Below are 24,614 nucleotides of genomic sequence, written 5' to 3'. Positions count from 1 at the left end.
TAAGGACATTAATTAAGGAAGCTCCCCAGACTAAATTTCGTCACTTTGAAACACATAACTAAAGGTTAATTAAGTTTCGTTGATAACAAAAAGAGAAAGGAAATTATATATTTTTAATCATCATCATAACCGAAAATATTGTAGAAATCCATCTTTCAGTTACTGTTTCATTTTTGAATTGAGCTTTCCATTGCCAAAACATCTCTATCAAACATTGTTGTCAACCCGTAAACACAGATAACATTTTGTATGGTGTTGATACGGTAATTAAAATTCGGAAAAAAAATTACCAATTACCAATCATTAAATTATGTAAACTAAAATGAAATACACAATTACAACTAGCTTTCGCCCGCAACTCCGTCCGCTTGGAATTACAGAAAAACAAATTATACTTCCAGACAATCCTCTACACAAATTTTCATCGAGATCCGTCCAGCAATTTAGGATAGAAACTCGTAACAAATATCTATCTATCTAAAGTTCTTTTTATAAATCTAGCCTATGTCTACCTTTTTCGACGCTAAAAAGTTGTAACGGATTTTAGTGTTGCCAGAGCACGAATTTTCTCACTGATACGCAGTACGCTGCGGATTCAAATTGACAATTCGCGGCGTCTCAACAGCTGTTCGACCATTATTTCAACCTCAAAGCGATTTATACTAATTTATTGCACGTGTTTTCATTTTATATATACTAGAAGATCAATATCAGAACAAAGAATATCATGGACGAAGAAGCTGGAGTTAGAGGTATGAATTTGGATATATTTTAAATAATTATCTTTCGATGAACGCGTGTTGTGAAATCATGCCGTTGAACATGCTTGAAATTTTCAATGATGTTTTCTCTTAACTTAAGATGGCATACGAAAATATTAAGATTTAAATATTGCTTTACAATTATTGCCTATCAGCAAGAGCAATAACTGAGAAAATTAACATTTTTTTGTCCAACAATGCGACGCTTATACTTAAGAGTTTTCTAGATTGTTGTACAATTGAGTTGATATTTCAGCTTATTTGCCTCTTCTTGTTTTTAATACCTTTACTTTCTAATATATTTAAAAAAAAAACAAGAGGTTATGGTTCGATTATAATAAATAAAACATTCTTTGTTGATAATTACCTTATATTTCTTCATGAAAACATTCAAACACAATTCATTTTTCCATATTAAATAAGCACTTTGGATGTAACTCGTGTATAAAAATGGCATGTGCAAAACCAAGATGTTAAAAATATGTTTTACTTATTATTATTGTTTGTATTACCATATGAAATTTTCCTTATTATATCTTTAGCTATCGCGAAGATATTTATACTTATATTGAAACTGTATTCATAACAATAACATATTAATGTAGAATATTTTTAAGTCAATTTGTTTCTAGTTTTTTTTATGTTTGTTAATGCAATTTTTTTCTACTATAAGCTTATTTAAAAGAAATTAACCTTTTATTTCAAAGCTCCAGTTACCAGACGCCGGGGAAGAATATCTGTGGAAGTATCGGATGAGGGTAAAGCTTCATCAGCTCCTGGTACACCGACAAAGAAAAGAGGTGGTCGGAAACCTGCTAAGACAGAACTTGAATTAATTAATGAAAATGGTAAAATGTAATTTTTAACTTTACATAAGATCTATTTTAATTTAAAAATAATGTTTGTCTTTGCTTTCTAAATGTTTCTAAACCAATGGAGAAATTTTGATGAAATCTAATTGAAGAATGATAAGCTCTAATAAATTGAAGAAATACATGTTTATCAAATGTTTTTTTTGATACTACATTATTTGACATTTGATATCTTTGTTATTGAGACTTTTAACCTGTTAGTGATTTGCTAATAAATAGTAATCAAGACAAATTTATTGCTATTCTTGTGTATACTGCTCAATTAACACTAAAAAAAGGTATAACCACCACATATTATAAACCTTTGTTGATCAGAGTAAGAAAATTACGCAAAGCTTTTTTTATCATTATGTTTAATTTTACAGTTGTAGAAGAAAATGTCAAACCAACAACAAAGAAAACTGCAGTAAAAGAGATAAAAGATGCTGAAGAGAAACCTGTGACCCCATCAAGGCGGAGTGCAAGAATAAAATCAAATACTAGTATTGTATCTGATACAGTGCAAAGTTTTGATTCTCCCAGAGCTAAGAGAGCTGCCAGGAGAACATCTCAAGCTGGTAAATTCTCAATTACCTTGACTTCCAGCCGAATTCTGAAACAAGACTCATTTTGCTTTAAAAACACCAATTCTGTCAAATGTCAAAATTTTAAGAATTCAAGTGTAGCCTTACCATTCAAAATGCTGTTGAACATTAAATATCGTTTTTTTTATTTGGCTGTTGGTGTTGTTGATACCTGGGTCAGTTTTATGCATGTATTTTGATTTAGGCTAATAAGTTTGTTTTTGGCTCAACATGTTTTGATAAGCGTCACTGGTTTTTAATTTATTACACACAAATTTAACATAGATATAATAGAATGTGCCAATTTTATTGCAGGAAGTGATAATGAAATACCGCTTACGCCCATTAGGCAAACTCGACGAACAAGGCGAGATTCAACATCAAGTATTGAAAAGCAAGGTATATATAATTTTCCTAAAAAAAAATATTTTCTTATTTTATTTCTTTGTTAATACCTATGATATTTGTATATATTTACAGATGCAGTAACATCAGATGTAAAGACATCAAAAATACCTGAACCTATCTCAGAGGAACCGGAAAATATCACTAAAGTTACAAATGGTGAACTTAAAACTTCAGATAGCGAAAACTCAAAACAGAGCCCTATTCGAAGGAGTCCAAGACTTATGAATAAAAATTCCGTAACAAATACACCAGAAAAAGATGATAAAAACGTTGTTTTAGATGATAATGCCGTTAATACATCTCAGTCTAAGAAAGAGGAATCTGAAGATGATAAAGTGTCATCAACTATTGGTTCTGAGAGTACAAATGGATCCAATACTAATACCGAAACAAAAGAAATGTCGCAGTCAGACAAACTATCAACCTCCAGTGCAAATCTAATTAAAGATCTAGATGTAAATCCATCGAAAAGATCACATGTGAACAAAAGTATGTCAGAAGCTCAGGAAACTAGTAAAGTGAAACAAAAGAGACAAAGGACTAAATCTTGGACAACAATTACTGCACCAGCTTCAACAAATACTGATTTCTATAGTGATAATGAGAAAACAAGAAAAAAGCGTCAGTCGAAATGTTATGTTGTTTTAGAAAAAGTTGATAATTCTGGATCTGGTGATTGCAAATTGAACAGTAGCAACAGTGTTGATAAACAGAAGGACCTTGGTGCTTCTGAAACAAATATTATGAACAAATCTTCAACAAAGAAAAAACCATCACTTGACACACCTAATAAATTGGATTCTAAAAATGAAGCTAGTCTAGACAGTGGTATCACAAATCTGTTTAAAAATGATCCGAGCAATAATATCCAAGCTATGGTACTAATGGAAGATTCAGACAGTAGTTGCAAACAAACAAACAATCTTAAAGATGTGAATGAAGATCAATGCGTTCCAGTTGTAGATCATAAGTTAGAAGAAAAAAGTAATGACGAACCTGATTATTCTTTAACGACCAACTTTGGAAATGCAAAAAATGAGTCTATTTTTAAACACGCAAAATCTTTTGAACTCAAACAGCCTAGCTCGAATGACTCTTGCGAACCAATGGATGTGGATGAAACTTTACCTGAAATACTAACTAATAATTTATCCAACAAAGAAATAGAATCAAAAGAAAAATCGATATCTCGTGAAGCTGCTACAAATGAAAGTTTAACTAAATCGCCACTGAAATCTTCCATGCGTGTTTCAACAGGCGAAACTTTGGATAAAAGTTGTAATGAAAATAAAAGTACTCTAATACTATCTCAATTGAAGGATTCAATCACTGAAAACAAATCGCCACAAATACTATCCAAGTCAGTTAATGTCTCGGCTGTGATCGCAGCAACGACGGAAATTAACAAAACTCTGTCAAAGACATATTTAACTAGTACACCTCTCCAGAAAAAGAATGTGGAAAAACAAGACGATCAGATTTCAAACATTTTCGATCACAATGTTTCTAAGAGTAAAGCTAAAGTTACTCCCAAAAAAAACATGTCGGCTATAACAAATAGTCAATCTTCTGAAGCAGAATCCAGTGCCGACGAGGAATCTGACGCCAGTGATAAGGAGAGTTTACTAGACAATGAAGCTGAAGAAGCCAGTGATAACTATTTATCTGGAGATAGTCGAGATGAAGAGGAGAAGCAATATGAAAAAGAAAATGAGGTAGTGGAAAAGGGAGAAACATTAACATCTGAAGAAGAGTTCTCCAATGACTCTGATTATGAAAAAGATTCCTTTCTGGTTTCTTCTAATGAAGAAGACAATGAGCTACTCAGTGGAAGCAGTGATGATTTATCAATGAGTGATAATGAGCTGAAAATGACAACAAAATCGAAGCAAAAATATAACGAGAGAAAATTAAAACAGCAAAAACAAGCATCTAGAGAAATGTACCAATCGCGGCACAAGTTAAATGACTCTAATAAAAGCTCTAAATCAAAACTACAAAGTTCGGATTCTTCGGAACCTGAAGATGATGTAATAGGTCCGAGAAAAAACAAGAGAAACCGGCTTGTTTCAATTAATGAATCCGGTGCTAATTCGGACGCAGAAGATTCCATTCAAATGGAGAACCAACAAAAAGGTAGGAAGTCATTGGATAGAAGTGCATTAAATGAAAAAGAAATAACTATTTGCGAAGAGACGGAAGATACTAAAGAGATTCATGATCCACTGGCAACTAAAATAAAAATAGAACCAAAGACCCCAATCAAAAGTATGAATGTTTCTGTCGGATTTGTCGATACAAATAATGTAAAAAATACACCTTGTCAAGAAAACTCAATGAAGTCTAAAAACCCATTAGAAGATTCTGATGGAGATAGTTCTTCATTAAGTAGTGAAGACGCTGACATTGCCAAGAATTACGATAATGTTCTTAAAGAATTAAAATCTAGAAATACAAATGTCTCATTGAATGTAGAGGAAGAAAATAAAGAAAAACCACAGACAAAAGAATCTATAAAAGCAAAGAATAAGTCATCACAAAATATTAACGACGTTTCTTCAAATCTGGATATAAGTAAGAAAGAAAGCAAAAAAGTTAACAAAACGAACACTAAAGACCCTATTGTTCTTACTGAAACAGTCGAAAAGTCCAATGTAGGAAACCTATCTTTAAATTTAAATAAAAAATCTAAGAAAAAAAGCAAACAGTCAATTGTAGATCAACTAAACCTTACTCAAGTTAAAGATAAATCTACGAAAGCTATGAAGAAAATTAAGGAAAACGATATTGCGGATGACTCTTCTGATTCTATCGACTTAAAATTACTTTTCTCTGAAGACAGCATGGATTCCAATAATAAAGAACGAAAAACTGATGAGAAACCGGAAGAATTTATACCTCTAAAGAAATCCGAAGCAAAAACCGATATTCGAAAAAATGAGGGTAGGTGAACAATTATTTTTAGTAAATCATTCTTAAGCATCATTAAAGAAATGTTTATGTGAAGTAAAGACGTGTTGATCCAAATAGTAGAGTAGTCAAACTTAATAATTTGACTACTACAATTTCTTTCAAATTTTGTAATAAAAACTAATCTTCTAAATTATTTTAGATATTGATAATCAAGAGGAAGAAATGCCGTTCTTCATTGACACTGTTGGTGACAGCTCTATGAGGAAAGATAATGATGTTAAAAAACAAATCAGTGGTTAGTAATGTCTCTTTATGAAATTTATGTTTTTGCCCGCCTTACAGGAAAATATTTTTTTAATATGTAAATATGTGGGGATTTTGACACCTTTGAAGGATGTCATACTACTCATGTTTTTTCCTAAGTGTTTAATATTAGTTGGGCTTCTCTACTTGTTTTTGCTTATTTACCTTACTGAAAAAATGTTCTCCACAAGTATTGTTAAAACCCATTTAATAAATTAAAAGAAGTAAAATTAGCAAACAAAGTAAATTACAATTTAACTTTAATGTGTGTTTACTGTTTATCTTTCCAGATGCCTCCAGTACTGCGGATTCAAATGACGATGGCCCACCTCTTGAGATTTCATACAAAAAACGTAATTCGCTCCTCAATAGCGTGAAAAAAAAAGGTAAATATGCTTTATATTCTTTACAAAAGAAGTAATATGACGAATATTCATCAATATAAATGTTTAGTAGAAAACTTATAAAGCAGTGTTTTAATCTACTAGACACAATAATATAGAATTCTATAAATATGTTTTAATCTAAGGTCCTATGTGACTATTTGTATTTTATACCATTTTTAAGTGAAATTTGATTTTCTACATTTTGTTAATATTTATCTAATTTTTCAGATAATTCCAGTGAATCATCTGAATTAGGAAATACTTCAAAGAATTTAAATGCATCAAATGTTATTGAAGGTGAAAAGAAAAACAAAAGGAAATCATTAAATAAATCCAATCTTACAGAAAGAAATTCGACAGAATCTACTGAAGCTGTGAATAAATCTTTAGTTTCTAAAACACCAAAGAGTGAAACTAAAAAGAAGAATATTAGTCTTCTAGAAACTCACAATAAGTCCATTCCGACAGACACGCAATCTGTAGACGAAGAGGACAATGTTACCCAATCGTTAGTTCCAAAAACACCTAAAAGTGACAAGAAAAAGAAAAAAAATAACAGCATTTTAGAAATACAAAATGATACTTTAATAGAGACTAAACTCACAGATACCGAGGAAACTAATCGATCGTTGATTTCGAAAACTCCAAAAAGTGAAAAGAAAACCAAAAAACAATCTGAAACTCAATTTACCGAAGACGCAGTTAACAATTCCCTAACATCAAAGACATCTAAAAGTGACAAAAACAAGAGTATTTTATCAGAGTCCCTTCATATGTCAATTCTAACTGAAATTGTAGATGACAGTGATGAGGCGAACAACAAATCGGTAGCTATAAAAACACCTAAAAGTGCAAAGAAAAACAAGAATAAATCACACACAGATGAACTGGAAATTATAGATGTAGGTGAAGTTAAATCATTGACTTCACAAACTCCTAAAGGAAAGAAGAAAAAGAATTTGTCACAATCATTAAACAACTCGATTCTAACATCAATTGAAATCGACACTGAAGATATTTCTGAAGAAACTACTAGTGGTGGAAAAAAAAATAAACATTCAAAATCACTACACAGTTCAATGGTGGAAGAAAATATAACACACCAGTTAGGGAATTCAAAGAATAAGAGTCCTAAAAAGAAACGACATAATGAAACAGGTATTTACATGAATATTTTAATTCCCAATACAATGTAAACCCACATATTAGTGACTATAAATATGAAATAGAAAGAACAGTCAATATAAAAATACAAACTTTACTAACTATTGCTCGCAACTTCATTCTCGTAAAATTAAAACATGGCTGTAACATAGCTTTTTAATGGTAAAAGTGTTTGAAATCTGCCCAGTAGTGAGTTATTCAAATACATACAATAATACAAATCTCTTTATAATGTTAGTATTAGTATAGATATGTATTATCTTTTTCTTCAGGAGATGATGAACAAAAGGTGGAAACAGAAAATGTGCCAAAGAAAGATAATATCGCAGATGAAGGTACCTATTTCTCTTAAACTCCAAAGAACTTTGTACATTTACACTATTATCACATTAATTCATCCAAGATTTTTGACTTATTTTAGACAAATATGAATGTTTTATTTTCTTATTTAAAATTTCAACAGGACAAGATAATGAAGGAATAAAAAAACGTAAAAGGAAACACTCTGGCACTCCCGCTGTAGAAGTTGTTTTAACAGGTTTGTTTCGCATGTAAACATTCTTATAAATATCCATATGATATTAATAAAATGTATTTTAGTATTCTATTATCTATTATATTCTAATGTAATCGACATTGACATTTTTTAGGCGAAGATACCAATGAATCGATTCCCAGACAATCGAAAAAACTGAGAGTGTCACAAAATCCTGAAGAATCTGATAAAACGAGAACTGAAGGTAATTTATAATAATAATGTTAATCGTCTATATCTATTCTAATGTGATGAAGAGGAAAGATTTTTAAATTATTGCGGTCGATGTCGGGAGTAACAAGTAGTTAAAACGTGTTGATACATCTTTCAGAGACAGAAGAATTAGGATCGAATAAATTATGTCAAAACATCACAATCTCGTCCAAAAAGAAAGTCAAGAAGATCACAGAAGCAGAAGGAAGTCTGTCACAAAATAAAAATGCAAAGAACTTGCTATCGGAAATTCATTTTGCTGGTAATGTATCGGTTTTGTCCAACAAAAAATCATTTCAATATTATAATTTATACTTTTAAATTGTATATTTTTTAAATAAACAGGTCAAAATGAAAATAAAGAAAATGGAAATGAAAATATTCATGATGATGATAGCGAAGCTACAAGCCAAGGTAAATGAGAAAACTTACTAAATTCATGTAAAAACAATATTTTACCATAATCTTAATCCTAATATGTAGACTGGTAAAAGTTTCATGTATTTATATTAAAGTATATATTTTCTAATCGGTGTTATGTTTTTTTAGCAAATAATGCCAAATCAAGCAAAAGTAAAAAACGCAAGCACAGAGAAGATGATGATGGAAGACATAAAGATGCCAAGGTACAGTTCATTATAATTTTTTGTAATATAATTGAAAATAGTTGTACTATAATCTTTATTTCTTAATAAGTAATAAGCAAAAGTATTTAATTATGATGGTAATATTTGTTATTTGTTCAAGGTCCTCAAAGAGAACTCGTTAGATCAGATTCACATTCCCCGACTGCCACCTTCGGTGCTAAATAAATTGACAGACAAACCTAAATTGAAATCTGCCATGAAGAAACAAAAAGCTATTTCTACAACAGAATTTCAAGTAGAAACTGCTAAAACTAGAAGAAACAAACCATCAAACTATTTAGAAGAAAGCATTTATATACAAGATGAAGATTGTGGAGCATCTAAAAAGCAAAAGAGAGTTATCAAGAAACCCCAAGTGTTGCCTTTTGTACCGACAGCAGCCATTTCAAACAGCGGCTTCACGACTAATTTTAAAGTTAATGTTATACCACAAGATATCAAATTTGTCGCGCAATCTAGTAATGCCAGTAATTTTAAAAATGATTACTTGAATCGCAACAAACAATATCGTTCCCAAACTTCTCTTAAAAAGAATAGAAATATTAAAATATCCAAATTTTGAAAAGGTGCGCTTTGATAGTTGCTTAGTAAAACGAAGACTGTGAAGATATTGTTGTTTGCTTGCTGTTAAAACTATTATTATTAGGAATGAAAACTGTGGTCTTAATTGATATTTTTAATGAATGCTCAGTGCCTACTAGTAGCCACTAAAATAAAATGAATGTTAACCTTTTATATTTATAATATCTATGGACATTATTGTTGTTTCAATTTTTATATCATTCCATTTATGTTTCTTTTTTTTTAAATAACGATTTTGATGACTTTGTTTTAGTTATTGATAATTATTATACTTAGAATATCCCTTTTTGTAGGTCATTGTCATGAATGTTTCTAGCTTTTTCTTATTAAAAGGATTTCATTTTCCCGCCGCAAATAAAAATACTCTATTGGTCAATAGATGGCGTTAATGAACTTTAAAAAGGTATATTGCCCTTGTGTCGTGTTTTCTTATAGAATTTGATTAAGTTTTGATAATTTTAATTAAACATTCAATAAAATTGTTTCTTGAGACTAAACATTTATTTTTAAGTTATCTTGTAGCAGTTTAGGTGTGAATACACGGGAAAAGTACTTCCCGCCTTATCATGCCGGTGTAAACAAACCGCCATGTTGTTGAAAATGGCTGCCTCGCATTTATAAGTAAGTACTCGCGTAAGTATTTTTCTAAAAAGATGTAAGGTTAAATGTTATTAAAATAATAATTAGTTATTTATACTTTTATTAAAAACTAAGAGATAAATATGAATGCTGTGAAAAATAAATTTAGAGTCTCAAATGATTAGTGACGTCAATTCGTTCTATGCTTATGACCAATAGACGTGATGTAAGTTTGATCACGTGGTCGAAGCCCGCCAATAGAAAGGGGCTCCGCTCTTTGTATACCTTTTAACATAATAGTAAAACAGATTGTAGTCTATGGAGTGAGTGGTGTTATATTTGTCAATTTCATGACGGTAAATACGTAAATGTGTGAAATTTGGGATTATTCCATTGAGCATAAGGATATTTATGTGAATAAATATTCGGTAAGTAACATTTCTATTCTAACCTCCGTAAATTCACCTTAGTTTATACGTTTGGATAATGGGAAAGTCCAATGGAGTTATGTCCCGCTCTTTTTAATGTCATTCATTAATTGTAGTACCAGTAAAACAAAATAAAAGTGTTGTTATCGTGTTAGTTATCGTAAAATAATGTTTGTTATTGTTTTATACGTAGTGGTAAAGTGGCGGGAAATTATTCCAGTTCGATAACTAATGTGTACGTATATATCAGTGACGTTGAATAATAATTTTTCGACTAATGGATGTCAGTAACGTTTACCCAATAAGAACTTTTACGATTATAAATTCTAAGAATGAATAATACTGTAGTTTAACACGAGGTTTAGATTTATAACGGATAAAATTATTCATCTTTGATCTCTTTTACACGCATAACGTAGATATTGTTTAGAACGAGACAGCATGAGTATTATTATTATTATTAAAACTTTAACGAATTGTCTTAAATTTACCCTTAATATTTGTTTATTTCACGTATTACCTATAATCCTACATCGCTTTGTAATTATTATCAAATTATCCTGCCTATTTCTACTTATGTTCGTAACGGTTAAAAACGGCGCCAATTCCCCGTCAATGAACTTACAAACGGTTGTGAGTAGTATGTTGAGCATGATAGATATGTACCTATGTTTACATTCTTTCCTCGTATTAAAGTTTGTACAATACTTTCACAAATATGTTCCCATAATATTGTGTGATATAATAAAGCTTCTATATGTCTTCCTGCTAATAATTAGAAAATATTGCTAACATGAAATAGTTTTCGTGAATCTACGATGTAATTTTGTTCCCACGGCCGGTTCTGAACAAGAATTTCAAAACGTTTAACAATGAGTGCACTTTGTGTTTGTGTGTGTAATATTGCTACACATTTTGTATGTGTGTGTAATAGTGCAGTAGAGTGCACTATACACAGAGCAGAAACTAGATACGTTTTTGTTTAAATATTTAAGCATTTTACTGAAAATCACACATTAAACATTTTGCTTTCAGAAAAATCAAATAAATTTAGTTTTTATATCGAAGTAGGGTACTCTTATCGCAAGCCGATGCAATTTTATAGAAGATTTCTCTTTATAATATTAGTATAGAATAATTAAAATTTTAATCTGGAGTTAGTTTAATGTTTATTTTTAATAATTGGTGAGCCTAACAAATTTTAATGGGAATTCTGCACATTAGAAATTTCGAATCTTCCTCATACTTTAATTAAAAGTTGTAACTTCCTGCTAAAAGTTGTTTACTTGAATTCCTTATTAATAACATATAATTTAGAAATGAACAGTCATAGTGAAATTGATATACTTGTTTGTGTAGTCTGTGGCGAGTATGCAACTGCAGCTCACGAAGAGGGACTGGCGCGGCTGCAACTTGTAGATGTGTGCGTTTCTTTGCATGTAGTTTCCATAGCCATAAAAATGCATCGTCTCACACACCTGCGCTGTATTCCGTCAGCCAGCCGTTACTCCCTACGGGTTAAAACTTATATACTACTGTAAATTAGTAACAATTAACGTACTACGAAAAAATGACAAGATTCGAATTTTTCATTAATCGTAAACTTCAGGGAATTATAATCGCCAATCTCAGTCAACCGAATAGCTCATTCTACCCTTAATCAAGTTTCCTAATGGCCTTAGTAGAAAAACAGTATCATACCTTTTAGATAGATATATAAGCTATTCCATTATGTCAAGGCAGGTGTTGTATATTATTACAAATGTCAGTATAAAATTGTCATACTTCATACTAATAATATAAATGCGAAAGTTTAGATGGATGGATGTATGTTAGAGTTTGTAGCCTAAACGGCATAACGGATCTCGATGAAATTTGGCACAGACGTAAAGGATATTCTGGAGGAATACATAGGCTCGCTTTTGTTTTTTTTTTTTAATTCCACGCGAACGATATCGCGGGCGAAAGCTAGTTTTTATATAAAATCTGATAACTCTTGTTACCTACTTATCTATGTTTATGGCAAATTTCCTGTCGGTGACGTCATTACGCTGGAATTATAATTGAAAATAATAATTTGAATTCACATTTCGTCGGTTGAATTCCAGTATGCTTTTTGCCCGTCCGCGAGGTCATCACGTTAAATAATATTTGTGTAAAATATTATCTATTCTTGCAAGGTTGAGTCAGTAGTTAGACTATGAGGTCGTTGCCCTCGCGTAATCAGATGCCATCTCGGCTGTAGGTATTTACGTTTTATTTCATAATGACAGAAATTTTCTTAACGTTTATTTTGTAACATAATGGATTTTATTAATTTTGTGATTCATAAAGATAATAATTAATGTGACGATTGCATAATTAAAGTTTGTCCTTACGTCTAGACGCTAACAAAATACAGGATGAAAGTTTACGTAAAATATTTCCATTTCCCTCCCTCTGTTGGAAACAGGAAAGTAGACAGCAGTGGCACGAGGGGAGTGACTGCGCCGCATATAATCAATACTTAGCTCCTCCCATTTTGTGCTGATGCGCGCGCAGAAAGAAAATATACCATAAGTAGTTTTCGCGCCAACTACCACCATATAGACCGTTGGTTTTAAAAGTTGTTGCAATTATTTTTTCACAGAAAAAACAAAGTATCCTTTATTTTTTTGATAACCACTTCAATAATTGCTTCATCATACCTACTAATGTTTTCCGAATTAAAAAATTCCATATAATTATATCACCTTTGAATAAGAGAGTGTAAATCATATTTTCGTAGGTATATTTCAGGAGGCTGCAATCTATTTTATATTTACCCGTTACTTAATTTTTATACAATAAATTTGTGAGGCCCAATCATAGGACTTAAAATTCGTCTTCTGAGCAGAGGCTCAAGGCTTTCAAACTTAGAGAAGTTTGAAATTGTCATATTCCACATTTTAAATTTTCCGAGGCGGCGATTTTTCACGGTACCGAGCCGAGTATACGGAGAGACCTAAGGTGATTTGTTCGAGAGCCGAGCGAGTTGAGTTCAAGGCGATCGCACGCGGTCAGGTTCGAGGACACGGCGGGCGATGGCGCGGGCGGCGCTACTCCCCTCTCCGCTTACCTCACAGACCCTCTAAGCCCACCACAAACAGATTAGGTCGGATGCAAACCAAAAAATTTCCTATGAGATTTTATTTTTTAATGTTATAACAGTAGGGATTACTGATGTATGAATTATCTATTTTATATTATAAGCATCCATGTGATTTTTTGTTTTGGTTTGGAGATACTTTTATCTGCTCCGAATAGCTTGCAAAATTTCACAGAGAAAACTAAAGAATTTGACATTGTCTATATACTTGGATCCAAATTGTGTCTCGATGAACACATTACCATTTTCTAAAAATATTATGTACGATAATATATCATTAACTGACCTTCGATAGCAAAATAGCAACGAACTCACTACTGTCACATTAGTCTAAATAGCCGCTAATGCAAACTTTATTCAGATTATTTAAATTGATTGCAAATTATCACATTTCAACAATCATTACAATAACTTATAATATCGCTTATGTATAGAGTAATATGAGAAAAAAAAATGATTGATATATAATTCACTGATATAGCTATTCTACAATTATAACACCATCTGGTATATATACATAGTATATAAGGCTTATGTCTATAAAAAATGATATTAGACTTGTGACGCACATAGTCGCATCAGTCGAACGTGTGTCTCCAGCTTTACTGAAACCACATTGCCCGGTACCTTCGTTCCAAAGCTGAAAACGGACCACCGGGGAAATTGAGGGAGCTACTTCCGGGTTTCTGAACTTATGTTTTTTTAAAAAAAACATAAATACAACAATTAATTATATGCAATAATTTTGAATCCTATAATTCTTCTCCCTGTAGAAAATACACAAATTACAGAAAATACAGAATATTGTAAACACGACAAAACTAAATTGTTTTAAAACAATTCGGATGAGAATTCATATTTCGTCGCAATGCAGTGAGCAAAATGAACTCTAAATAATAAAGAAACGGGTTCATGGCCCTCTGAGCCGAGGCATGCTGAGGCGGATCTACGGATTCTCTCTGTCCGTGTAACACTAACGTAATGTCGATTTGAATAATAAAAGACATCAACGTGACGTCAAGTCGAAACTGAAACTAGAACAACCTCAATTCCTATAATTAATGTTTTTAAAAATAACACATTTATTAAAATAAACTACGGGTACTAAGCACTTACAAGAACTATAGATATATTTAATAATTTATTCTTTACAAATGCTAATTATTAGGGTCTGCTGTTTATAGGAAGAGGTACTGATTCGTGATGTTTTATGTTGTGATGAAGAGTGATTTAATTTCAAATCGAAATCATGTACCAAAGATAAGTAAAGTAATGTTTCGAAAGTCTACATAGCGTTGGTTCTCCAAACCGCATTTAAATACTGTCAGAATGGTATATTATTATGCAAAAAGCTAATCCCGGAAATGCGTTATCTTAAAACAGAGTAAAAAACAGTAGAAAGTCCCAGCGTTGTCGTGAAGGATTTGAAGACTTATTAACCAAGGCAGCTTGTAAGGTCATTTTTACAAAGAGTAGATCGTACCAATAGGATAAAGACTTGATCAAACGAAAAGATCGATTACTTATGTATTTAACAACAGATGTTAGAACTGCCAATAAAGCGTTCTTTTTTAGCTAATGTTTAATCTGTCTTATTTAACTAGAAAAATAATAAATATCTACTGCTGTCAATATAATATTATTACAAAACATCGTTCATCCGAAACGGCTGTTCTCACATTGCGAATACCTTGTCCCCCGCGCGAGACGCAAAGCCGGCTGCAATATCATTAGGGGTCGATTCACCCGTTTTCGATCTCCTATCTCCGTCTCTTTCCACCACCCCTCTACTTAAACCTCTCACTCTATAACCTATTCATATTAATGTTTGGTTTAATAAGGAAATTTACAATGGTTATGTAGAAAAAATGATTTTCTGTTTTGTTTTTCTTTGTCAATCAAATATAAAACTATATCTGCACTTACATATTTGTTAAAAATGTTTAGAACATTTGTTTACATTGATATTTTGACGGGATTTTGATAACGTAGATAAGGATTACGTGATAATGTAATCAGTACAAGAAACGCGATTGGTCATTGCCGGTGATATACACGTGTATGTTATCTGTCATTGCACTCTTCGTATTCCACCAAAATATGTTGCATATTACACAATATATAGACTTACATACTGATCATTTTTTAATAATAGTGTAACAAAAATGTTAAAAACACCATCTGTTACGTTTCCTGGGATCGATTTCAAACTAAGGGGTAAACATGACATTCGTCACTAGCACAGTTGTCGCTAAAGAGATGACCAATTCGTTTAAAAAACACTAAAAAAACTCGCTTTTAGTAGTCAATTAACCATCCCTAAGTGTAAATATTAAAAATTAAACTTAATCTCTGTTAGTAACTATTTAACGAATCTGTGTACAAAAACTGTATGGTTTTTATTTGTAAGCGTCAAACGGCATTTAACCGAAATGGTTAAGTATTCAAAGTCCTCGACTGCACATGTGTGTAAGGAACAAGCAATCTTCATTTTGTATCGGAAGGACATGAAAGTAAAATTCTCATAAGTTAATAGAGAGCATACCAGTCGAGGACGCCTATAATTAGAAACATGGACAAAAAACATCGTCCCGAATGTTGTAAGGCTCCGTGGCCTGTCTCCGGTGCGTCCGTTGCTGTTTTTTGTTCACGATTCTAGGTAGGAGCGATCAGGTCGACCCCTAAACTATAACAAATTGTCAGTTGGTATAGGTCTTCACAATGATATTGTATTGTTATCTTTAATGCAACAAATTTATTGTCAGTCGATACGTGGGAATATTTTTATACAATTGCTTTATCGATTTAAAACCCATTAGTATTATTTTAAGAAAAGGGGCATTTAAACTAGGGTTTGAAACAATCGATTTCAACGTAACTATAAATGAACACTATAAAGTCATAAATAATAATAAACTTAGCCGTAATACTGTACTATACTGTACTATATGTAATAATACTAAGTCAAAAATAACAGAAATAAATAAGCGTTTCGCTATCTATATTACTAGTAAATGTAATTAAACATAAAATGTTTAAATACACCTTTTCTAGTTGACTAGAAAAAGTATAAATCCAATATCTTCGTTATCAAAATACAATTTAGGTCAGACAATGTGTGGAAGTGAAAAGGCGATATTATATCTCTTTCAACTAGGGTAGCGCATACCATGAGACAAAAACAGGTTTCTATACCAAACAACGGCTGCGCTGTCGCCGTCGCCACGCTTTGTACGTTTATACGACGATTCCCGAGCGAGAGGGGATGGCGCGAAAATTGCATGCATTCCTTGAATGTTTTAATAACAATTCAATTGACAAAACAGCATTAAAACTATTAAGCTACTCGTCACGCCATAGATACGATTTCCAGTTAGAAAAAATAATTAATCATTAAATAATTTTGCTAAAAATTGTTTATTTGTATAAATATAACTGGAAAAACATCTAGATTTAATAACAATCAGAATAATATTTTAAATGTACAATTATTGTTTGCAGTAAGTGATATTAAAAAACTAAAAAACAAAATGATCTAAAGAATTTATTATAAACTATCTATCCGAATTCCAGACATTCTAAGACAGGTGTAGTCTAAACTTTTAATATCTATCTACCCCCGTTTGTAGTTTATTTTGAATTTAGAATGTTTAAAAGTTGTATAATCAAATTGTATATTTTTGTTACAGGCCTGCTTAGACATGGATCTATACATAACAGATTCACTCCAAGACATGCTGGACATGGATATTAAAAATGAAATAGCAACAGATTTAAGCAGTATCACAGATTTTCCTGTAAGTAAAAAATATATATCAATAATAGTGCCTTTGAAACGAAGAAAGTAAAAATCTATTTTTTTTACAGGACTCTCTAGGACTGAACTTTTCAGAGCTACCACCGTTGTTAGAGCTGGACACCGACAACTCAGTAACATGGCTCAATAACTCTTCTAGTTTCGTACATAATTTAGATTTATATGGTTCAGAGGCGAACGCTGTGATGGTCAATCCTAACTCCGTGATGCCTTCCACATTCGCGGAGACGCCAGTCAAGAACATCGTCAAAGAGGAAGCGTCAAACCTCCTATTAACTTCTGCAGCAAGCAGCGAGAATAATAGCAACGCATTACTAGCGAGCCCAAAAGAAGAGAAAAGTCATCTCACGTTCTCACCTAACACTATTAAAGTAACCAAAATACAAGAGGCCGAGGAAACTAAAAGCAAACCTTTAGAAGAAGCGACACAAATGTTGATATACATACGGAAACAAGATAAAAACGTTGTCAAAGATTTACTAAAAGACTTAGACGTCGATAGTACTAAAAATAAAGTGTCGACGATCAGCTCGCCGACCACGGTACGAATAAAGACAACGCAACCTGAACTGATCAAACTGAACAGTAAGAATTGTTCAATATTAAATACTAGTCAAAAGAAATCGCAACACATGGGTACGAAAACAATAATATCCGGCAATATACACATACTAGACGCACAGCAATCTAGGACAATTCTTGCGAACGGTAATAAAAATCAAGCGACCATCCTGATAGACAATTCCTCGTTAGGCAACAGTAGACAAATTATAAAGACGTCTGTAAATGGTTCGTTTAAAGTCGACAGCCAAGCCAAGCTTTTAAATAATAATGGCAAAGCTACCGTGGGAGAGTTTCCCAAGCCTGCCTACTCCTATTCGTGTCTAATAGCGATGGCTCTAAAGAACTCCCGGACAGGAAGCTTGCCAGTCTCAGAAATTTATAATTTCATGTGGTATGTAATAATTACTTTATTAAATCTGTTAGGATTTAGATGGTTATTAAAATGTTTCGAATGTTTGCAGTCAACATTTCCCATACTTCAAAACAGCGCCAAGTGGATGGAAAAATTCGGTGCGACACAATCTTAGTTTGAATAAATGTTTTGAAAAAATTGAAAAGCCTTCAACTAATGGAAGTCAACGAAAAGGTGAGAAAGTTACATTTGCCAACACTTAAACAAATATTGGTTTACAAAATATTACTAAAGATTTTAATTACAGGTTGTTTATGGGCTATGAATCCATCAAAAGTCGGAAAAATGGACGAAGAGGTTTTGAAATGGTCGAGGAAAGATCCGCAAGCTATCAAAAACGCTATGGTTTATCCAGGTAAATACATTTTTATTTGCGGTTTGTTCACTGTTTAGTGCAGTTATCACTTTTATAATAAAATCAAAGATATATTTATAAACGTAAAAATGCACTGAGCCACAATATTTATAGCACATCTTTAACGAAATAAATTATATTGGCTTGAGTCCAATTCTAGGATTGCATATCCGTCATCTGATCATTCCAATACACTTTATTTACTGATATTTACTGGCGATACAAGTTCCTCCATCCCGTTGTCCGTGATTATCAGTTTTTTTAATGTCTTTAAGTAAAAAGTATTCTATCTTTTTCTTTATAATTGATTGTGTGTACCAAGTAAAGTGTATCAAAGGCAAATTGGGTAGTAACTATTTAATTTACTACAAAATTTATGGTATGTAAAAAGAAAAAAATAATGTATTTATGGGTTCAATAAAGAGTATATATTACAGAGAGTCTGGAGGCGCTGGAGCGCGGCGAGATGAAGTACAGCGGCTTCGCGAGCGACACGGAGGCGGAGGACGACGCGGAGCCCGACGTGGACGCGGACCTCGACCCCGACCTCGAGATAGACCCCGAGGTCAAGGATGACGTCGACGAGGAAACCGTCCTGGAACAGGTCAGTCAGCACTCACACTTTAGGACGTTAAAAACAAATAAATATGTATACTTTTACAAAACTTTACAAACTTCTATAGAACTTTAATATGAATGATATTAAAAAAATGTTAACAAATACGAAAACCGACTTCAAGACTAAGGACCTTTCCCACCAAATTGTGATGGAAATACCGGATTTTGTTCCCTTATCCAACAGTGATGTCATTTTTAAGCTATCTGAGATTCTATCAGCCAGTGGTCGGGCAGCGTCTTAATTTTCCAAATTTATGTACGTTTTTAAAGCGTTTTAAACTACTGGATAATTCAACGCTACTGAATATACGTTAAACTTAAACAATATGAACCTATCATCGTTGTGTTAACTTATTAAATGTGTTCTCACTTTTATAAATGTTCAATTCACTCAATTGACCTAATGAATTACATTTACAAGCAACTAATCAAATATATATTTAGCTCAAGAAGTATGTCATTGAAACCGGTTCAAATATATTCACCTTAACCGAGTGTAATAGCGTTTGCTAATTGAAGCACAAAAAAAAACATTTAATTTTGTCATCGAGTGTTTTGCACCTGCTAACGTAAATTCAATGTTTCTGTTTTATAATTCGACAACATTGTATTTTATTAATTCTAATGTTTTATGACAAAATTTATAAATCATTAGAAATTGTCTAAACCCAGCTAATTTTACCTCTATAACCTTCAAAATACTCAAAAGACACTCAAGGTGCATACTGATGTTACCAGGTATAAAATTCGCATCATGCGGCTCGTTATTATCGTACCGTAACGCTACGTACTCATCGCATTAATGTTCGTCGTGTAACAAAATACATTACACCTCGTAACTTCATTTAGTACCTGGTTAACATCGGTTCATTCCGTTAACAGGTCACAGTAGCAATAACATTTCTAATTAAGTTAGGTAAATAAACCTGTTGAAACTTAAAATATGACCTAGTTAAGATCGGACTTGAAGGACCATTTACTCTGTTAAATTAATAACTTTAGAAAAGAAATATTTACTAATTGAATTTGCATATTATTTCATATTTCCCCTCGGATTTCTGAGATATCAAACACAGGTCTTAAAATTCAACAACTAGCAATTCCACGCCACTTCGTCTGCGTGAAATTAAAAAATATAGCCGCTGTCACTCACAGACTCACAGACAAATTATTTTAACGGTGAAAGAATTTTTAAAATCGGCCCAGTAGTTTTTGTTATTTCAATGCATGCAAAAATACATATCATTCCTATTTATAATATTCGTATATATATATATGTATCAATTATCATCAATGTGTCAAAAATAACTTTAGCGATGTTTCCAGGAGACGTCTGACCAGGAGCTGGAGGTGGAGGAGGTGGAGGAGGTGGTGGAGGGCACGGGCATGGTGGGCGGCACGTACCGCCTGCTGGCCGCCGGGCCCTCCGCGCTCGCCTCCTACGTCACCGACCTCGACTCCGCAGATGACGTCAGCGACGTTGAAGTAAGCCTTACTATACACAACTACACAAATGTTACAGTTCCCAGGTCACATTATTCCAAGACAGCGATCGGACTCAGAACATTTTTTTTCAAATTGATTTCAATATAATACATTTTGATTTAATTATGTTGACACTTGGTGCCATTAAACAAATTACAACTGTAAACCCACACATCATTCCAGTGTGTATGTTGCGAGGTGTAATCCAGTCCAGGTGTCGATTGCTGCACTGCAGCAATGTAACTAAGCCTTGTTAGGTGGTAATCTTACTAATATCATAAATGCGAAAGTTTAGATGGATGGATGGATGTTTGACAAGAGTTTGTAGCGCAAACTGCTCAACGGATCTTCATGAAATTTAGCATAAATGTAGAGGATAGTCTGGAAGGCCATATAGACTCTCTTCTCACTTTCTTTTGTTTTTTATTTTTAATTCAACGCGGACGGTGTCACGGGCGAAAGCTACTATAACATATTGTGCTAATATAATACATTGAATATTTTTATAGGTATTGGACCAGTCCTATGAAGAATATGATATCGATGTGACGAAACCAGTGAAGCTTGACCTGTCCATGACGGGGGATTATTCAAGTTAGTATTTTAAGCATTTGTGTATAATATTTGTGTCCAATATTTGATGTTAATTGTTTTTTTTTTCTTTCAGTACATACAGCAAAGAGGGCAAAGACGAATTACATCTATCAGCCGGTGTCGACAAGCACGCATACGAGCAGACGGAAAACCCCGCTCGTGAACCGAGTGGCGCTCATATAGACACGAGCGGATTCGGGCGCAGCGCAAGTGCGGTAGCCAGTAGTGCAACCAGTGAACTAATATCTTAACTAAGATAACTTTAACTTTTGATTCTTGAGTGCAGTAGTTGTAGACGTGAGTGTGAAGAAAGTGATAGTCCGTACCAGTTAAGTGTATTTACCATGTGGATTACATGCCAAACACTTGTTACATATCGTTCACTATAATAAGTGTAATTAAGGCCCATACTTCTTACAGTCGAGTGAGAGTTCCCTTAGTTTTTAGTTGGTTGTTGTCTCAGCCACTGTCAGTACAAACGTCGCTGTTGTTTCCACACATTTGTGTCCAAGGGAAATAATCGAAGTTTTTTTTCGAATAATGGAAGTATGAGAAATGTCTGTATTCAGCGGCGAAGGCAGAGCGGGTATGTTTATTAAATCCCACCGCTTGTATATATATTTGTATTACACGTGTGCTTATATTAAACTGGCAGCTACCTAAAGAATCTCTTCTTACATTTAATATTAAAGTCAGGTTGCAAACATTTTTTTTGAATTAGCCCCTTTCTTAAATAAGTTGAGGAAATCCGAAGATGATTTTCTTAAAAATTGTGTTTTCTGTTCAATTATGTATCTCTTAAAATGATGAAATGTTTCTGTATAATTATTATGTCTTTGTTTCAATATGTTATTAAAAAAAAACTTATAAGCTCCATGGCCTTAGAAAATTTAAGGCTTATGTTGTATTTCTACAAATATTTTTCTATATGTAAGGAAACCATAACTTCAATTATCAATTTCTATTCAATATTAGCATAGCAATATATTATAAAACAAAGCTCATTACACAATATCTGTTTTAACTGCACAATTATAACTGAACAGTTCAAACTGAATGTATGTACCGGGATTTAGTCGTTGCACTTTAATTTATCGTTCTGGACAATTATTTGTTAAAACATAAATTATTCGATCTATTAACAATACTATAAATTGGAATACTAGAATTTTATTTTTACTAAAACTGGTAACACAGTTTAAATTGAAGGTGTGTTACCAGTTTTAAAAATAATGAATACAAGTTTTGAATTTTTATTCAGAACTTTTATTTGTTAAATATACACTGTTTATATTTTAGTTATAATATATAGCAAATTTTGTTTGTGATTTCTTAAAAAAATTAACACTCTTATGAGACTGAAATGCAATTTTTGAATTATACAATAGACACCATTACCAACTTTCCCAGTTAAGATTAAAACTTGCATTTAATGTACTAGACTACTTATTACATCAAAAATGATAGTGTTTTAGGTTTTTAGGTAAAACATATAAAAATTGTGATTTTAAACCTTGAATTTGAAATTTTTTTTTAAGTTAACTTTGTTTAGGAATTATTTCATTTTTTACACACATTCAAGTGATACAAAATGTGTAATGATAAACAATAACATTATAATAAATAAAAAAAAGACCTTGCCCAGTTAGTAAAGGAATCTTTTTTATTAAATAAGGATTCCTGTATTTTATAAAATTGAAATTTCCGTGTGATTATTTATATGCAAGCAATCTCTTTTTACTATTAACTATTAGAAGTGAAACTGTGATATGAGATTGCTAGTATTCATATAAATCAGTGTGAGTTTGTATTAAGCAAAGATTAAACCACATAAATAGGCCCTTTTCAGAAAATACAGACTTTTCCCCATCTGAATTAATGATAGAAATGTTAAAACAAACATACATACAATGTAAGCATGGTTTATAATTTTACTTTGTTTACAAATGCCTTTTTATGTGCTGAAATCTTTGCTTTGTTTCTTTTGCTATTCTCTCTAATTATAGCTTGAATTTGATCCCGAGCAGACATTTTATTGTGTGTAATGTTTTATGTCTCTTATAGAAGATTTTATGAAGAATTTATAGAAATTCTAAAATATAATTTTCTATCTTATATGTTAGATAAGTGAACTACTGTTAAAACCCTTAAAAACAATGTGAAATGTAACACTGAAAATAAAATAATATTGCTTGTGTTCTTGGCAACACTTGATGTTCTGTTGCCAAGTTAATGATCATTCATTATTTTTAAAAATTAGTACAGTCATTCACTCAAAGATTATATAAATCTATTTTGATTACTAAAATATGTTTTCTCCATTAGTATATAACTAATTTCCAATCTTAGACAACTAAGACATGAAATGCACTTTTCTCTATCAGTATACTTTGTTGAGGTCATTAATTAAAAATGGGACATATAATGTAAAATGGTACATCTATTAAGATATGTGATACTTTACATTGAACGGAACAAAATGAAACTTTTTGCATATATAAAATATTCATCTGAAATGAGGAAGGATAGTTCAAAAATTACTTTCTAGATAATATAAATGATACATTAACTAGAAATTTAACGTTTCCTTATATTGTATTTATATTCATGTGTGTAATAATTTGTTAACACTTAAACTTTTCTTCATGTAATTTTAAAAAACGTTATAGAACTCAAGGCCAATAAGAATACTATGGGGGTATATACTAGTAACTCATAAAAGCTGCCATTTTATCACTTTTCTACTGTAGTAAGAAATAGAAAACCATTGGGTTTTTTTAATGTATTCTTAATCTAATAGTGTGCAATTCTGTAAATATTTTAAGTCTTTTCGAATACTAATTTGGTAGTTGCCAGTAATCGGACCATATAATTCATTCCTTAAATGCTAGAAGCCTGCAATAATGCATAAGTAGAAGAGATTAAGGTGTTCACGAGATTTTGTAAACAATTTACTGGCCATTTAACCGTTGACTAGCAGATGTTTAGACGTATCTTAATATAAGTGACGTATTTTTCCACTGCCAGTATTTCAACATCCACGAATTGTAAGTGTAATACATAAGATTAGAATATAGTTTAGTTTATAGCTATAGAAGCTAAGTTGAATGATTTTTAATAATTTTTTTGTAATAAAATGAAAGTAATAATCGCGTTGTTTTATTTAATCCTGCTAAATATTGAATTTCACAAATTTTAAGTCATTTATTTAAAAAATAAAAAACAATATCATCAATCTCTGTGATAGTAATCCAATTTTAATAAACGCTACAAAGTAGAATCAACGAG

The 24,614-nt window shown here is 32.0% G+C and overlaps 2 protein-coding genes across 4 annotated transcripts; both read left to right on the top strand.

The window, feature by feature from the left end:
- The first annotated feature begins 583 nt into the window (after window positions 1-583).
- On the top strand, window positions 584-9,522 carry LOC106101377 (protein PFC0760c-like). 2 transcript variants are annotated; one of them, XM_013280600.1, is made up of 15 exons: window positions 584-752; window positions 1,469-1,609; window positions 1,999-2,190; window positions 2,512-2,595; window positions 2,677-5,547; window positions 5,717-5,812; window positions 6,111-6,206; window positions 6,435-7,364; window positions 7,643-7,705; window positions 7,834-7,908; window positions 8,021-8,110; window positions 8,237-8,380; window positions 8,482-8,532; window positions 8,668-8,744; window positions 8,866-9,522. In XM_013280600.1, the coding sequence occupies exons 1-15, from the start codon at window positions 728-730 to the stop codon at window positions 9,325-9,327; spliced, it is 5,397 nt and encodes a 1,798-aa protein (XP_013136054.1). In that variant the 5' UTR covers window positions 584-727; the 3' UTR covers window positions 9,328-9,522. The 2 variants fall into 2 exon arrangements, with proteins under 2 accessions (XP_013136054.1, XP_013136044.1); XM_013280590.1 differs by having other exon boundaries at window positions 8,464-8,532.
- A 694-nt stretch (window positions 9,523-10,216) lies between these two features.
- LOC106101673 lies at window positions 10,217-24,475 on the top strand. Of its 2 annotated transcripts, none has more exons than XM_013280985.1 (9): window positions 10,217-10,354; window positions 17,171-17,278; window positions 17,349-18,253; window positions 18,324-18,448; window positions 18,522-18,629; window positions 19,067-19,233; window positions 20,574-20,732; window positions 21,242-21,326; window positions 21,400-24,475. In XM_013280985.1, exons 1-9 carry the CDS (start codon window positions 10,295-10,297, stop codon window positions 21,507-21,509), a joined length of 1,827 nt encoding a protein of 608 aa, XP_013136439.1. In that variant the 5' UTR covers window positions 10,217-10,294; the 3' UTR covers window positions 21,510-24,475. The 2 variants fall into 2 exon arrangements, with proteins under 2 accessions (XP_013136439.1, XP_013136447.1); XM_013280993.1 differs by lacking the exon at window positions 10,217-10,354 and adding an exon at window positions 10,484-10,589.
- The last annotated feature ends 139 nt before the right edge of the window (window positions 24,476-24,614 follow it).

The sequence above is a fragment of the Papilio polytes genome, unplaced genomic scaffold (genome assembly GCF_000836215.1).
Source record: "Papilio polytes unplaced genomic scaffold, Ppol_1.0 DF824303.1, whole genome shotgun sequence".
NCBI classification, from domain to species: Eukaryota; Metazoa; Arthropoda; class Insecta; order Lepidoptera; family Papilionidae; genus Papilio; species Papilio polytes.
Note: the sequence above shows the minus strand (reverse complement) of the source record. Positions and strands in the feature narration are given on the sequence as shown.